Source organism: Lycorma delicatula, chromosome 8 (genome assembly GCF_047948215.1).
Source record: "Lycorma delicatula isolate Av1 chromosome 8, ASM4794821v1, whole genome shotgun sequence".
NCBI classification, from domain to species: Eukaryota; Metazoa; Arthropoda; class Insecta; order Hemiptera; family Fulgoridae; genus Lycorma; species Lycorma delicatula.
Window position 1 is genome coordinate 111731624 of NC_134462.1, and position 13899 is coordinate 111745522.

The following is a 13899-nucleotide window of genomic DNA, read 5'->3' on the forward strand; positions in this document are numbered from 1 at the left end:
GAAAATCAATTTTTTTTTAAACATTAAGCATGATCTTAATATATTAGAATAATTTTATTTCCAAAGCCTATCTTGTTTTACCTTTTACACATTTTCAAAACCAATTAGCTATAGAATATTGAAATTTTGTATTTAGGACTGTTGTAACATCAAGTAGTGCACTTCCGTTTTAGATTACAATCGACTGGCCAATCGACATTTAGAATAATTGAAAATTATAATTTAGAATCAAATTAAATTTTAATATCAATATAAAATTTAGTAACCTTCTCCTGCTTAGTTTTTATTTTAATTTTGTTGATGGTTAAATCATAATAATTTTTTTAAAAAACATTGTACTAAATAGATATAAGACTTACACTTATTTAAAGAATAATAAAGGGACTTTTACTCTATCCTAATATTTCTGGTAAGATTGTTAAATTAATAATTGTATAAATATTTGATGTTAATAAAAACTAATATTTTAGCAATTGTGTAACTGTCCACCTTATTAAAGAATTGGAGGGTCATATCTCACTTTCAAATGAAATAAATTTAAATGAAGTACAGTAAAAAATGTTTTGAATATGTAATTTATAGGTGTATAAGGAGGTCATATGGTGTCCAAATCAGATTTTTAATGCAGCTATTCATATATAGATATACGCAAATCATAAACCACAACCCAGAATCACCATTACAGTATTCAGTCAATATGAATTTGGGACTCTGCAATTTTAAACTATTTTATTAATTTTTTAAAGATTAATGCTTTAAATTTATTTTATAAACAATGCACAGAAATTACAACACCAGCGGATTAAAAAAAAGATGATTAAAGAAATGCTAAAAACTAAAAACAAAATGATTGGATTAGAATTTACCTTCTCTCTTTAATACACCAACAGGAACTAACACTGAAGGAGGTGGTTGATGTAATGAACCTGCTGCCTGTTGTAAAGGTGGAATTGTTGAACAATATTCCATTGGGTTATTTGGATTCGGCTGTCGTCCTAAAGGACTTTTACCTTCAGACGAAGAATTTGCTATAATAGATAAAAACATATTTAACTGATATTCATTACTAAAAGCTGTAAATATAAACAAAATGTGGAAGCAGCATGAAAGTTCAAAGACTTCCTCTTACACCTGTTGCCATAATTATTAATACTATATACGACAAAAGAAATTAAACTCTCAGTATTATTTCTGAGAAAAAAAAAGAAGAAATCCAAATGAAACAAACTTCCTGTATTTTTTGTAATCCTACTAAATGATTCAGGATCACCTGAGGATACTGTAGTTGATTTAAAACATTATGGATGTAATATAACATTGAAATAAGTTTTTTCTGACTAAAATATGATACTGTACGGTTTAATTGATGTTCTACGCTATATTAGTAACAGTTTTTAGTTTTAAAATTCAGATCTTAATGATTATATGACAGCTTGTAAGCATGTGCATGTGCGTGTGCACACACACACACACACATATATGTACGTCATAACATATTTCTTTTTTTTTTCTAAGCAAAATATATAATTTTTATTGTTATTTAAATTATTCAATTAGTTATACATTCACTACGAATAAAAAAGTAAACTCTAGAATATATAATTAGATTAACACACTAACATAGCTGAAATGTAAATCAGAAATTCTTTACATTTTGTCGCTTTTCATTAATGGATGACAATTTGGTAACAATTATAATTAATATACATCAACAACAACAATAAGAGAAATATTACAAATATCATTCTTAATTACTTATCTATTATTTATATTTATGACTGACTAACACAGTAAAAATTAAGTAAGGTCTCTTAACTTTATATCTCCAGAACATTTTCACAGTATCCCACAATATCAGTAGCTAATTTTTCCCTGCACAGATTTCTCCTGATAATGGGTTCCCATCTCGCTCACTAAGACAAATAAGATTACATTATCTTTAACTAAAATGGAAAACATACATTACTGATTAATGAGTTTGTATTAACCATCTCAAATATACGCTGCAATAAACCGCTTCAACTTTAAATACTAGTCTCTACAGAACAGGATCAGGCTTCCCTAAGCAAAATCCTTATCTATCCTAGAATTTTATAACATGTGAAAATATCTACCTAGCTATAAAAAATTCTTAGATTTTAGAAAAGACAATAACTACCCCAATTGCACTAGTACAACCCTATTTTTATGTTTCAATCTCCTTCTTTTATGTTTTATTCCTTTTTCCTTGGATGAGGCCTTCCTTGGCCTCTTACTCCTATAAAATCAATCCTCCTCTAAGAAATCTAGATGGATTTCCAGTTTTTAATAGTTGAGTAAACCTTAAGTTTTCCTGGGGGAAGTTAACAGAATAATTTTCTCATCTTTGTATGCGGTTCGTTCATCTTTTCAGCACTGAAAACCAGGCAAAAGTTCAAGATGAGCGATAAAAAATTTCCATCAATACTGATTTCAGTGTATTTTGAAGGTCTTAGTGAATCTGACAAAATACTTGAATTTATCAAAAATTTAAAACAACTACATTTAATGGAGATATTTCAAATAAAAAGTGTTAACAGATTGATATAAAATCATCCTGAATATTTTTATTTTATTACTTTACTATAGTAAACATTTTCAATACTCAAATAAAAATAAAATGTAATTAAATAAATTTATCGAGAAAAAAAGAAGGCATTAACATGAAATCTCTCAAGTTTTTATTAATTACCTACCTTTGCCAAGTATACTGAAGCAAGGTTGGCATACCCTGGCTTCCCCTTCCATAAACACTAGTTTTGTTTTCATGCAGCAACATTTTGAACACAGCACCTACAATGACAAATGTAAAATAACAATTTTAATAATCTTATTAACTATAACATACAATATTTACAATCAGACCGAGTATATTGGTAGGATGTAAATCTCTGTTTGGGATACTGCCAGTTAAAAGGGAGACACACCATGTGAATCCAACAGCTATGATTAACAGCAATAACTTTTACCATTTGCATAAACTTATTTAATTCAAACTTATCTGTTTACATTAGTTTGAGGTGTGTTCACAATATTGGCTTTCTAAACAATATATAGTATTTTGGGATGGGAAAAAAAGTCCTAAATCGCACTCCCATCATGAAAAGCAGCAAGATATTCTATAAGAGGTCCTTCAGAGTCCTGATTTTCATGTTTTATAATCATTACAGACTCAATGGGATCCATGGGAACAGCCTGAAATTTTCTACTATAATTATAATTTTCAAATATTTTCAAGTGGTACTCAGAATTTTCAAAAGCATCAGTATCAGTGTTCTACACAAGACACTATGTTGTGTATTAATAGAGAAAACAAACTGTTTTTGACAGTTGCAACCTTATAAAAAGGAATTGTTCTTTTGCTAAATGACTGCATCAATTAAATGCCAGTCAAAAACTCTTTCCATTTCTTTACTACTACATTGTAACTCCTTTGCATTATTATATAAATTAATTTTTGCATTAACTTCAACAGTCACAGACAGACTGAATGACCAACACGTTTCTAATATGAAAACTTTAAACTGTCCTTTACTCCCAAATATTAATGGATAGCAGAAATGATTCATTTATGTCTGGATTAGGCAGGAAAAAAGAAAAATAGAAGGCTAAAATAAAAAAAAAGTGTGAGGTTAATAAAGACACTTTGTTTTATCTGTTACTTAAGTAATAACAATATTGCTCTGCTAAAAATAGTTAAATAAGAAACCCTAATCACTGACATTTGGTACTGTAAACCACTATCTCTTTGGTATTGTAAAATAATATCTCTTAAAACCTAATATCTGAAAATTTCTTTTCTCCTTGTTACAAGTATTCAAAAACGTATCTACCCCTATGACAAAATGAGATCATAGAACTGATGCTTATACATGTGATGAGTTGTCAATTTCTCCATTTCCATAAAATACTAGCAGACCCGGCAATGCTTTGCTATTGCTAGATTTGTGTGCATGTGTGTTTATATATATAAACAAATAAATGAAACAATTGAAAATTTTTATAACATTAACAAAATGAACATTACGGAACTTCACAAAATTTAACCTTTCCCTTTTTCCCATTTTAATTTTTAACATGTTCCTTTCCCTTTCCTTCCCTCATTTATCTTTCCCTTATTTCCCTCCCCCTTCCTCTTTCAATTTCCATTTCCCCAGTTTTTCCCTGCGTCTGAACCGGTCCAGTAGTTTTTTAGTCTATAGTGGACACACATATCGGAAACACTGAAATGGAATTGTAAAATATTTAGTAATAATAATAATAATTTTTAAATAGTAATAATAACAATTTAAACAGTGTGTGTGTTGCTTCTATGTCCAAAGATAGGGCTGGTTTTAAAAAAAAGCATGTTTTACCTGTTACAGGTGTGACATCTTAGGTATATAAAAACACAAGTGTATTCGAATGTAATGCTGTGTCAAAATGTCAACCAATCAGTGAAGAACTTTTGGAGATTTAAGATTTTGAACAAACGAACACTTATAATTTTATTTATGTAGATTTATTCCATGCCGGAAAAAATAACGCAGGGTTGCTTTATTATGAAGTATTATTATACCAATACTTTATATACAAGATCAAGAAAAAATCTTTCAGCAAAAGAATCTAGAAAAATCCTGCTCTATCAAATGAGCAGTATTTCAACCAAAGCGCAGATAATTCCTGCTTGGTAGAGAAGCATTGCTTAATATTTTACAAAATTCTTAAGCAGAGTTCAGTGTACTGCTAAGAATCTTTCTATACATTTCAAATAAAGTAACACATATGATAATGCATTATTAAATAATTTCTCAAAAATATTAATACAGATAACAGTAATTGATTAGTATATAATACTGGAAATCATTACTATGCAAGGAATATTATACAAACAACAAATACATAGTAAATAAACCCACATCATAAAGAAAAGTAATAATACTTATGATATGTAATATTTACATCCTGTGTACTAAAATAACTGTAAATTTCTATAACTGATATTTATTTTTATTCAAAATATTTTAACATTAAAAACCAATTAATAATCATTTAACATCATATTATTAAAACATATTTTCAAATTTTTCAACTTCTATTGAGTACCTTTGCAATCTCTTTTTTAAAATGACTTTTAGGAAAAAAAAATTAATTAAAAAGTTAAAATTATATACTTTTATATCTTACTTATTGAAATATAAATACATTTTTTTTTTCTATGACTGGGATAACAAATATCTATTTCTATAATTTTAACATTTTAATTATGTTTAAATTAATTTTTCATAAAAAGCAGTGTTGAAAAAACACAGATCTCTGTGAAAGTAATCTGTGGAAGTTATCAAAAGGCAAAGCAATAATTGACAAAATTTGAAAATTAACTGTAAGAAAATAATTATATTCTCACACATGCACACATAAAAATCTTCTTATTTACATATAGATACTTAAGTACTCGTGTGCATGCACAGACAACTATATTTTCTCTTAATTTAAAATATTACCATAATGCAAACACTAAATTGTGCTACAGTTGGAAGGAGCGCCGGGTGAAGTTAACTATGAGTTCAGTGTCTGACTGTTTGAATGAGTTTCTGACTAGCCATGGATGCTTTGCCTTTATGTCAGAAATAGAGCAGATGATCGAGGTGTACATATTGTGAGGAGGTGGATGATACCAGGCATGTCATGTTTAGCTGTGAGGTAGAGGGAAGAAGAAAGGATGAGGTACTTCCTAAAGATAGGGCTGCTGGAAGTAAACATCAGAACAATATGACTTTGAGCATAGATAACTAGGACGAGATCTGCAGGCTGATCCAGATTTTGCATAGTAAGGAGGAGGAGGAGGAATAGGTAGCGGGTTATTCCTAGCACAGATGTGACGTTCGTCCTTGCTGGGAATGGTGCCATTCGCATTAATTTGTGGGTGTCATTTTAATGTGTTGGAAACCCAGAGTTGACCTGTGTCTTCCTATCTCTGGATTATTGGTTACAAAGTTTGAACAAGAAAAGGAGTCAAAATTTTGTTATGAAGCTGATCAGGGCGACCATAGCTGGAGAAAGTTGCATATTGTTTTTATATATATATATATATATATATATATATGTGTAGTATAGTATATATGTTTTGTTTCTATATATAAGATGAATGGTATTGTAAACTGTATTGTATTTGAATACAGTATTGTATTATGGTGTACATTTTGTATATATATTGCAAATGTTTAAATATAAGAAAAGCACAATAAAACTAACTAATTTACGCAAATTTTTCAAGAACAGCAAATCCTTAATACTATGCTGAATTCAGAAGCCAATAATAACAAAGGAAGTGGGCCAGCTTAGGAAACACTATGTCAATGAAGACAAAAACATTGGTTTTAGGTAATCCTAGCATGGAGGTTATGTTCATCTGTGCTTCGGCAGGAAAGGGGGGGGGGGGTTCAGTGATGTGCTGCAAACCATGCTATGGCCTATCTCTTCCACTGTTTGGGGCTAGTCAGTGATCGGTAAAAAATATAATACCTCACAGGGACTGAATATCACTTCAGTAAGTCTGGTCTCCAGGGGAGGGTTTAGTCGGTGAGAGCTGACTGCCACCCATTCACAGGCGGATTGTGGCTGGTAGAGCTTTTCTCTCCTAAAATGCAAAAAAAATTGCATATACTAAAAGTAAAGGTTTTTACCAACCTGACCACATGCACGACAGTGATGTCTTCTTTTGACAAGTGTGAATCTTTGCTGACATTGCATACAGGTCAATGCTTCTGAATCTGGTACCCAAAAAGGTGGTACTTTTCCCAACTGACATTCTTCAGACGATAAGTCACATGATAATGATGGGCTATTCACATTACCACTACTTACTTCGATTCCATCAGCACCTGTTGCAAAATGAGGAGTAACAGACATTACATAACTAATAAAGATATAATCTGACAATTGTTGTAGTTGGAACGAAAGGAATTATTTCTGAATAATTAACTATTATCCAGTTATAATTTTTAAATAATTTTCTATATACAATAACCAAATAATTAAATCTAAAACAGAAATGTTAACCTTTTATCTGCTTAACCAACAACTTGGAGCTAATAAATGCTCAGTGAAGTAGAACAGTAAGCCAAAAAGGATAGTTACTTTTAAAGGAACATAACTGTACTAGGAAAAATATTTACAACAGCTGATACACAGTAGCTGAATGTTATCAATATTGTTTACTTCAAAATTATGATACTGTTGGTGCAAAATATCTTTAAGACTTAAGAATAGCTTTTAGTAATAAAATTAACATCCCTATATCTTTTTAACAAACCAAATGTTTCACAACATCTGTAGTGGCTTGGCAATAACATTCTGATATATACTGAAGTACATTTAAATTCCTCTTAACAAGTTACTTGCTGTTTGATCATAGTCAGTCTTAATAAACTGTACTGCAGATAGTTGATATAATCAGCGTTCCTACCGAATTTTAAGATTAGTTTTCCCTAACTTTTCCTGACCAATTTAGTAAAACTTTCCTGACTCATAATGTTACGCTACTGCCATTTACTCTACAAAATATACATATATTTTATTTTTTTGCAGCCTCCACCATCCCCATAGCTGCCCAACTCATGCCTTTTATTATTACATTCATTTTTTTAATTTATGTTTTAATGATTTTTTTTAAAAAATATACTTTTAAAATTGGGTTATTTTTTGCGATAAATTTTTTCAGTAAATTACACTGGAAAGTACAAAAAAAAAATTTAATAAGTTTCTTGTATTAAATGAAAATCATGTTAACCAAAAGCAACACAAATAATAAATAAAACTAACTAAAGCAATTTTTAAAAATAATTGGCTCACACCTAAGATTGTTTAAACATTTTTCAAAAAAATAGCCAACATTATTTTGCAAAGTAAATAAAAAACAATATTTAATAACTTGGTTTGCATAAAAATGCTAAGGAACACAGATTTCAATTTAATGAAGAATATATGTATATGATATGTAAATCAGATGGGTGGATAAAGTGACAAATGAAGAGGTATTGCGGCAAATAGATGAAGAAAGAAGCATTTGGAAAAATATAGCTAAAAGAAGAGACAGACTTATAGGCCACATACTAAGGCATCCTGGAATAGTCGCTTTAATACTGGAAGGACAGGTAGAAGGAAAAAATTGTGTAGGCAGGCCACGTTTGGAATATGTAAAACAAATTGTTAGGGATGTAGGATGTAGAGGGTGTACTGAAATGAAACGACTAGCACTAGATAGGGAATCTTGGAGAACTGCATCGAACCAGTCAAATGACTGAAGACAAAAAAAAAATATGTATATGATGACAACTTAAAGGGAAACTAAATCACTGTGACTAAAAGTAATACAGAGAAAACTAGAACAGAACACCTAATTCTATATAGAAAACGAAAACAAACATTGTTAACATTTACCTGAAAAATATTTTGTTATTATTATTCTAATATATTTGCAGAATGTCATCAAAATATGGTGCAAGAGAACAATTAATGACATTAGAGCTTTTAGTAGCTCCAAGCTGGAATTGATACTACGCACTATCATGAAAATAATTTTAAAAGTTGCACCAATATCTTCACATGAACTTTAGGATAACTTATTTTGTACAGCACCAAGAACCCACATAATCTCCGCCTTGGAAACATACCATTTTTACACAAAGAAGAAATTGTTGCATAAATGAAGTTGAGGATTCAAATATATCATTTGCTGCTAAAATGCTATTACTATGACCAAAAGATCCAGGCAAAGATCACACAGATTTATCTCAACCACCGTTCTCACAACTATTGGTCAAAGTATTAGACTGCTGAGTTGAAGTACCACTGAGAGATGAAAAGGTTTTCAGAATTTCTTATCTTAATTATTTCATTATGCTGCTTTCCTTTACTGCGCAAAGTCACTGCCTTTCAGCCCATAATGCCCAGTCCAAAATGTTATTTAAATTTTTGTAAATTTCACCAGTGAAAAAATTAACTGCAATTTGGAATATTCCTCTTTTAATATAAAAGAATAATTAAGAATAAAGATACCAAGATATCATTGGTAAATGGCCTGTACAGAAAAGAACAAACGCAAATGGCCAAAGACTGGTGGATTACTGTAGAAATCACGACATTTTATCTAAATTCACCAGACTACCCAGAAAAGCCAAAAGAATGAAAACCTGGAAAAGTCCCAACTGGAAACTAGGAGAGTTTCAACTTGACCATGTCTATATGGAAAAAAATTCACACAAAGAGATCTACAATGTAAAAGTGATGAGAGGTTTGGAAGTAGACTCAGATCATTACTTAATCAAAATTAAAATCAAAATGACACCACGGAGAAAATCTGCAAGGGACAAAAGATCTAAAAAGCAATATGACCAGAATAAAATTACAGGAAATGTCACATACACCGAAAAACCAGACCAACTAGGGACTGAAAACAAACTAGAAGCCCTGGTGGAAAAACTAAAAGAAATAGCATCAGAAATTGCACCGCCAGATAAAAAAAGGAAACACCAGTGGTGGAACATTATCTGTGATCAAGCACTGGCAAACAGACACAAGGCTTGGTTGATCTTCCAATCAAGAATGGCAGAAGAGAACCAACAAAAACTAAGAATGCAAAGAAAACTCGCACAAAAAATAATCCGAAATCAAAAGAGAGAGTATCACACGAAATTACTAGAACAGATTGAGGAAGACTTCCATAAAAGTAATAAAAGACAATATTACAAAAACTTTAAACTGAAGAACACTACATTTAATGCCCCAACACTAATGTTAAGAAATTCAGAAGGAAATCTGGCACACACTGATAAAGAAAATGCCAACATCATGAGAGAAAGCTTTAGAAAACTTCTGAATTGTGAAGAACCAAAAGAACTTCTGGAAATAAACACAAATACCCAGATTAAAACACCAAGAGAAAACATCCTTCCACCAACATTAGCAGAAGTAAAGATAGCTCTGAAGCAAATGAAAAACAACAAAGCAAGTGGAGAAAATTTCCTGACTGCAGAATTATGGAAGAACGCGTCAGAAAAAGTACACAGAAATCTCCACAAAGAAATGGTAAAAATATGGCACAAAGAGGAATTTTTGGAAGAATGGAAAACCGCAATAATCCACCCTTTATATAAAAAAGGTGATAAAACCAACCCTGACAACTATAGGGGAATTTCCTTACTAGATTGCACTTACAAAATTCTATCAAGAATAATTTACAACAGAATCAAAGACCAACTGGAACAAGAACTAGGGGAATACCAAGGGGGATTTAGACCATGGCGAGGCTGCCCAGAACAAATTCTAAATTTAAAATTAATTATAAGGTATCATAAAGTAAGGAATAAACAACTGGTAGTGACTTTTATTGATTTCAAGAAAGCATATGATTGTGTACATCGAGAATCCCTGCTAAAAATCCTGAGAAATTTAGGGCTTCACCCAAAACTAGTCAAAATCATCAGACTAACACTAACGGATACCAAATCCAAGGTTAAATTCAGGGGAGAAATATCTGATCCATTCGACATCAAAACAGGACTGAGACAAGGAGATGGACTGTCACCGCTTTTATTCAACTGTGCCCTTGAATTTATAATACGGGATTGGAAAAAAATAAATAAAGACAACGTTAAAATTGGAAAAGGTATCTCAGTAAATTGCCTAGGCTTTGCGGACGATTTAGCCCTACTATCCCAAAATATAGAAGAGGCCAGATACCAACTGTCAACACTGGAAGAGATTGCAGGAAAAATCGGTCTAAAAATTTCATATGAAAAAACCAAAATTATGGTGAGAGACCCACTATGCATAAGCAAAGTAGTAGAAAACTTTAAATATTTGGGGGAAAACATCACGCACAACCTCCAAGAAAATCCAAAATGGAATGAAAGAATAAATAAACTCATCAAAGCCACAATAAAAACACAAAACATCTATAACAAAAAATGCATGTCCATAAACACAAAAATAAGACATTATAACTCAGTTATCCAACCAGAAATACTTTACGGATGCGAAACCATATTTGACCGTACCAGACAAGGTTTACCGACAAACTGGAAAAGATTGAAAGACAGATTCTACGATGATGCATCGGGAAAAACATTAAAAAAAGACAGGATTTGGAGAATTATTCCAAAGAAAGAGATTTACAAAACTATCATCCCGATAACTAATAAATTTAGAAAGAAGAGAATTTCCTTTCTAGGAGATATTTTCAGAATGGAAGGGACCAGACTAATCAGACGGATAATCGAACTTTTCTGGAACAAGAAAAGCAGACCGAACTGGTTATACGAAGTACAGAAAGACATGGAGGAATTAGACATAACCCGTGAAAACCTAAAAACGAAAATCAGAAACTATGAGAAATTAAAAAATAAAGAAACAAGATTCCTATCAAAACCCAAGAAAACAATAAGCCGGGTGTACTCTGAACAAGAAAGGGCAAGAAGATCTGAAACCCTTAGAAATTACTGGCAAAAAAGAAAAGCTGAAAAACAACAAATCAGCAAGAAAAGAAAGAACTTGCCAAGAAATATGAACTAAAGTGATTCATTATGGTCTTAAAAGTAATAAAAAAACAAAAAAAAGAATAATTAGGGAATGTAAGTGAGAACAGAACATGTTAATGGCTACTTGATGCACATAGTTGCAATGTGCTGGGAGATGGGATTGCCAGTTCTCAATGCCAGGAAAGTATCAAATATTTTGACATTACTTAAAGAAATACTTTATTAATAACTAACATTATTAAACTTAATTTAGTAACAAAAATGCAATTCTGATTTTTTTTTAAATTCCTGACTTATCCTCCCTGTGGGAACAGTGATAATGTACTTTTATAAGTGACTTTTACTAATATTGCCATTCTAATGGAATGGAATGTACCATTCCAGCCACTGTAATGTAATAGTACAGATTGTCTTTTAATTGAAAGATTTAAGATAAGGCTTGGATTTTTGCACAATCAAAATCAGCAAAAAACAAAAAAAAAAAAGGACAGAAATAAAACCATATTTTGCACTATTTCAGATTTCAGATTGAAAGACAGATTCTACGATGATGCATCGGGAAAAACATTAAAAAAAGACAGGATTTGGAGAATTATTCCAAAGAAAGAGATTTACAAAACTATCATCCCGATAACTAATAAATTTAGAAAGAAGAGAATTTCCTTTCTAGGAGATATTTTCAGAATGGAAGGGACCAGACTAATCAGACGGATAATCGAACTTTTCTGGAACAAGAAAAGCAGACCGAACTGGTTATACGAAGTACAGAAAGACATGGAGGAATTAGACATAACCCGTGAAAACCTAAAAACGAAAATCGGAAACTATGAGAAATTAAAAAATAAAGAAACAAGATTCCTATCAAAACCCAAGAAAACAATAAGCCGGGTGTACTCTGAACAAGAAAGGGCAAGAAGATCTGAAACCCTTAGAAATTACTGGCAAAAAAGAAAAGCTGAAAAACAACAAATCAGCAAGAAAAGAAAGAACTTGCCAAGAAATATGAACTAAAGTGATTCATTATGGTCTTAAAAGTAATAAAAAAACAAAAAAAAGAATAATTAGGGAATGTAAGTGAGAACAGAACATGTTAATGGCTACTTGATGCACATAGTTGCAATGTGCTGGGAGATGGGATTGCCAGTTCTCAATGCCAGGAAAGTATCAAATATTTTGACATTACTTAAAGAAATACTTTATTAATAACTAACATTATTAAACTTAATTTAGTAACAAAAATGCAATTCTGATTTTTTTTTAAATTCCTGACTTATCCTCCCTGTGGGAACAGTGATAATGTACTTTTATAAGTGACTTTTACTAATATTGCCATTCTAATGGAATGGAATGTACCATTCCAGCCACTGTAATGTAATAGTACAGATTGTCTTTTAATTGAAAGATTTAAGATAAGGCTTGGATTTTTGCACAATCAAAATCAGCAAAAAACAAAAAAAAAAAAAGGACAGAAATAAAACCATATTTTGCACTATTTCAATAAGGTGATCTTCTAAAGAAATTTTTTGTGCATTTCTGATAAATTGTTTACTGCTGTTTATTTATATTAGGTGCTAAGATCCCAAACAAAATGATAAACTAATACAATCTCAGGCAATTCCTCTGAGGGTTGGCCACCCCTCTTTCTTCTAATCTCTTCCAGATCTTTTCCTTAACCTTTATTCCTTCTTATTTGGATGAATGTTAAAGGGATTTGGTCAGCCAACTTCCTAGTTCCATCTGTACACCATGCTGATACAGCAGCCACTTCTTTATTGTGGCTCAGTGGTAATATGATATGATCTCTGTGGTTTTTGGATTGTCCAAGAACTCAGTTAACTATCCATAGATCATACAAAAATCCTAATTAGGAGTTGAGGTGCCTACCGGTAAAGCCAGAACTATTATTACTGATAAAATTTAATTAAGTGTCAATCCAAATGGTTGTAGGTAAACCGATGAGGGACAAGTCACTCCTAATATCAACATACCAATACTCAAGAATACAAAACATCCAATGCTACACCCACTGTACAGTAAGCGAAAAGCAAAGCAGTTTCCCAATGCTTTCTTCATAAGCTAGAAGCACAGTTACAGTGTATCATGTCAATGACAACATAATCAATAATTACTCATTATCAATTTCCATACGGTACCTACTCATAATCAATACCATAACAATACTTATATCATAATTATTTATTATCAAGCGTAGTGAATAACAATGAAATGAACAAAGCCAAAGAAATTAATTTCAACCTGTGCCTCTTATATGGCTAGGTGGTTTAAACATGTCATCATAAGAAAGAAATTTTAAAACAACAGATAAACAGCCCCTTCTATTGAGAAAAAACACAACTTTACT

The 13899-nt window shown here is 31.2% G+C and overlaps 1 protein-coding gene across 4 annotated transcripts in view; it reads right to left on the reverse strand.

The window, feature by feature from the left end:
- The window catches only part of Sara (Smad anchor for receptor activation), an 88749-nt gene that overhangs the window by 61205 nt on the left and 13645 nt on the right, over positions 1-13899 (reverse strand). For all 4 annotated transcript variants that reach the window (XM_075373278.1, XM_075373277.1, XM_075373276.1 and 1 more), the window contains exons 4-6: positions 6688-6881; positions 2715-2811; positions 867-1028 (exon numbers count right to left, since the gene is read on the reverse strand). In XM_075373278.1, coding sequence (XP_075229393.1) covers positions 867-1028; positions 2715-2811; positions 6688-6881 — 453 coding nt within the window. The remainder of the gene's footprint in view (positions 1-866; positions 1029-2714; positions 2812-6687; positions 6882-13899) is intronic.